General features: G+C 36.4%; 1 protein-coding gene across 1 annotated transcript; it reads right to left on the bottom strand.

Annotated features, from left to right (window-relative positions):
- Positions 1 to 328: 328 nt before the first annotated feature.
- arl14ep (ADP-ribosylation factor-like 14 effector protein) lies at positions 329 to 4,073 on the bottom strand (the record flags this gene model as incomplete). The annotated part of the gene is made up of 5 exons (XM_079245171.1): positions 329 to 1,337; positions 2,050 to 2,090; positions 2,500 to 2,631; positions 2,731 to 2,926; positions 4,003 to 4,073. The coding sequence occupies 5 exons, from the start codon at positions 4,071 to 4,073 to the stop codon at positions 1,109 to 1,111; spliced, it is 669 nt and encodes a 222-aa protein (XP_079101297.1). The 3' UTR covers positions 329 to 1,108.
- Positions 4,074 to 4,312: the final 239 nt, after the last annotated feature.

Here is a 4,312-nt window from a genome sequence, read left to right on the forward strand (position 1 = left end):
ATCCCAGACGTTCGTGCCACTATATTTAATATTAGACAATCCACCTTATCAAAACAGTGGCAATCTATTCTGGAAATTTTTAATGTTTTGTCCTTTTGTGAAAATATAGAAATATTGACATGGCTCAAATTTTTAGGCAATTCATACAATAGTTTTTCTTTTATACCTTGTCAAATATTTATTTTTGTATAAGTTTTCACCAAATGCCATCTATTCTGATGTTTTCAGTTGCCTGAAAATAAGATAAATAGCACTAATCTGTAAAATACAAATGCTGTTTGACAAACTGTTTAAGAGAACATAATGAGCCTTTTCTACTTCTGTTGGTCTGAAAACCCAGGGTCATATGCAACAAGAGTATGTTGCACGTTATTTGTTGTTGTATAAAGGACTTTGTGCTGCTCCTTTGTATGAAAAGAGTTCAGAGTTAAATGTTCTTTTTGCTAAATGATGCATGTTTTTTCTTTATCTTAACCAACTTACAAGTTGTGACAGTGACACAAACTCCCCAAAGAAAAATGATTCGAGCATTGATACAGCAAAGAAACCTGGTATTTATAGAAGTTTAAAAAAAGATGAATACGTCAGAAAAGATAGGGTTTTCACTCTTCTATGAAACACCGTCAGTGATCCTTCAAGTAATGTTTATCACTCTCAGTTATACATGATTTCCTTCCTAAAAATGGCAACTAGAACATTTCTGCAGGAGTAAAATTCAGACTAAACAATATAAAGAGAGCAAGAATATCTGGGATTTATATGAAATTGTGCTATAAATAAGCAACGTTTGCAAGAAAGAAAACATTTTGTGTCAAATCTGAGATTTCACTTGAGTGAGTTGGATATGAAGTTCTTCCCAGCTCTGGTGATGTTGAAACATATTTCACTTCGGAAACAGCAAAAATGAAGAAAAAAATGTGTATTAACAAAAAGGTACATAGAAAAAAGCTTTAAATATCATCTAGCATTGCTGAATATTTCTTTACAAAGCATCACAGTCTGGACTGGTCCAACAGGTTGACTTCCATCTGCACTCAGGGAGAAGGAAAATAATTTCCTAGAAATCCCTCCTCTTGTTAAGATTTAGAAGTTAAACAGTCTTTAAAAATCAAACGGCAAACTTGTTCCGGATGATTTCTCCACCCTCCACCTCCACCTGCTCGTAAAGCCACTTCCTGTCGCAGCGACACTCAACGCCGCACTTGCGTGATCCGCACTCAGGGCAAGGGTAGAAGCAGCCCATACAATCCACATCCAGACAGTCGCACATGTCTTTCCCGTTGGAGAGCAGTCGGCCTTTACTGTCGTACACTTTGCTTTTGGCTGCAATCGTCTGCCTGTGTGACGAAGATTTAAAGCTGAAATGATGTGATCTGTTCTCACTGATGCTGCAATCTTGAGTTCTTTTCCTGAAGCCTTTTCCACCCAGCGGTTTTCTATAATTACTTTTTTTAACTTTTATTTATATCTCACATTATGACAGAGCAAAAATGATCACAGCGGAATATGAACCATCCACGCATACATCAACATTAACTAACACAGTCTGGCAATGCCAATTAATTTTAGGAGGAGAAGAATAACCTGGGGACAGTTTTGTCTTTCACTTAACTGTGAAACAATGATTAAACCATGTGTCAGATTTCTATAATCCAATTAAGCTCTCCAGAGCCATAAGGAAAATTTTTCTTCTGACATTCAATTTATTGCATCTGTCATGAAAATAAATAAATACAAATTATCAGTAAATTTCCTTGTTGATTACTATGAAGGACACTAAATATTCAATAATCATAGAAATGTGAGGTATGTCACCAACAGCAGAACAAGGACACAGTGTGATGAATCAGAGCAGAAGCGAGTTACTTATACTTGAGGGCATCATTTCCATCCAAATCTAATTTATAAGTGAGCGGAACAGAGCACAGTGTTTATCTGCTGAATGATGAAAAGAGCCTGTTGTTCTGTCCCATGGGAGAACATGAATAAAGATCTGCATACTCAACCAACAAGTCAAACTCAATGGGGATAAACAAGGAAACATCTCACCTGTCAGACAGCTGTTTTCCTCCACGACCTCCTCGTCCTCCCTGAAAGAGCATCAGTACATTTCATGCTACAGGAATTTGTGACAGAACTCTGAAATCTGGATTTTGCTTACGTTCTTAAAAACATTATAACTTCTTTCATATTATAGAATTCAGATCAATTTTAGAGTTTGTTTTATTTAGCTCTGGTATTAGTGATGCCATTGGTGTTCATACTGTTAGTCTAAACTTACACAATCTTTTTCCAATTTCATGACAGAAAATCAGAAGCTTTTATACCATAAAAGCTATTTGTTGTTTTTGTTGCACTTCTTAAAGTTCAAGTATCATTAATAGAAACTTGACTTATGACTGAATTATTCTTTTACCTGTGTTTTGAAAAAAAAAAACACTTTCATATCTGAGGATAAAAAAATTCTCTGCTGAGGGACAAAAGTATCAGAAAACTCACCCTGAGTCCTCCTCTTTTTTCTCTGCGTATAGCGGCCTCTCTCGCTCTTTCTTTCTCTCTGTCAGCTTGTGTCCCCATCTGATTGGCCACATTTGTCTCTTTTGGTATTACTCCTCTTTTACGTAGTTCAATCTGCAGAATGTGCACAGTTAACTGTTGATCTCATGTAAATAAATAAACAAATAAATAATAAAGAAACAAGACTGAAAACAAAATGTTAAGAGATCACACCTTTGAGGAGTCCTGCCCTTGGCTGAATATGGTGGGCACTGCATCTTCTCTCAGGAACTGCTTGCCATTGTAGTCCCTGAAGCAGTCGCTCCTGAAATGCTCTGAGCAGAGGCAAGTGTTGGCAGTCGGGATGAAGTTTTTCATCCCAAGGCTCTGCACCCATTTGCTGGCAAGTTGAGGCTTGCTAAGAGGAAACCTGACAAATAAAGAGGCGTAAATATCTCAGACCAACCCGCAGGATGTGACCTCTTGCACCTACTGTGTCAATAAATGTTCCAAAATCTGCTAATTGTGTCATGTTTTGCTGGTAATATTTAATTAATTTTCTTGCCAATTACGTCTCATGTTTTTGTGGTAATGCAATCAATTGTATCCATATATTGCAATTGCTTATTTAAATGATCGCTACTAACACTGCGTTGACCATAGAGGCTACTAGTAAACATACATTTGATTTATGCTTAGCTAAGCGGGCACTGTTCTGTTCACATTATCAGGCTAGTTTAATCTGTATACCAGTTATAACAAAAACAAAATAAGGTGCCATGCGGTTGGGAATACTTGCGATAGCTCTGCTTTTACATAAAGTGCAAAATTTCTTTATTAAAAAAATAAATATTTCCTGAAAAGTAAATAATTTTCATGTAAGCACATTTTGCTCTGAAACACACACACACACACACACACACACATAAATATATGTATGTGTGTGTGTTTGTGTGTGTGTGTGTGTGTGTGTGTGTGTAATATAGGTGTCAGAGCAAAATATGCTCTAAAACTTATATGGTGCATTTGCAGATGTACTTGTGCATGTTATAAGGACTGTTACATGCAATCACAAATGCTAGCAGGATAGTCCTGCCTTTTATCACAAAAGATGCAGCTGCTATTATTTACTGATTTATCAGTGAGTACATAAATATTTTCCACTTTCTTTTGATTTTCTTAGTTATTACGTTGCCTTTACAATTGTTTTAAGGAGTTCATGAAGTGCAAAGACAGAATCACGTCTAGATTTGATGAAACTGAGAAAGCATGCAGGATCACCTTTTCTGTCTTTCCTATTTGCATATACATTTCCCTACAATTAGAGTTTGTAATTTATTTTGGATCAGGAATAATGAAATCATCTTACGTGGTTCTGCGTTGTCAATTGATCTATCCTTAAATTTATTTCCAAAGTATTCGCCTATAATTTGCTGAATCAAATTAAGATAAAGCTAGCTTAAAATATTACCCAGAAAAATGGCTGTTTTACCACTAAATACTTACCTATAAAATCTTATTTCTGATCCTTTAACAAACTTATTGTTGCACCCTGTTGCAGCACAAATGACGGGCATGGTGTTGTTTGAGTGGAAACGATGCAACTGGAAACGTGCAGGACTGGAAACACACCACTGCCTGCCTGGGACTGTTGTGGTCTGGCTTCTTCTCTGGCGGAAGTAAAGCATGCTCTGCTCAAACTTCCTGTTTCATGTTGTCAGTCTGCCCTCTAGTGGCGTTTTAAGGAAGTACATAGAATTTGGATGCATTTACTTCTATACTGTAGATGTTACATTTCATCATGAATATAAGATGT

The sequence above is a fragment of the Telmatherina bonti genome (genome assembly GCF_933228915.1).
Source record: "Telmatherina bonti genome assembly, chromosome: 1".
Taxonomy (NCBI): domain Eukaryota; kingdom Metazoa; phylum Chordata; class Actinopteri; order Atheriniformes; family Telmatherinidae; genus Telmatherina; species Telmatherina bonti.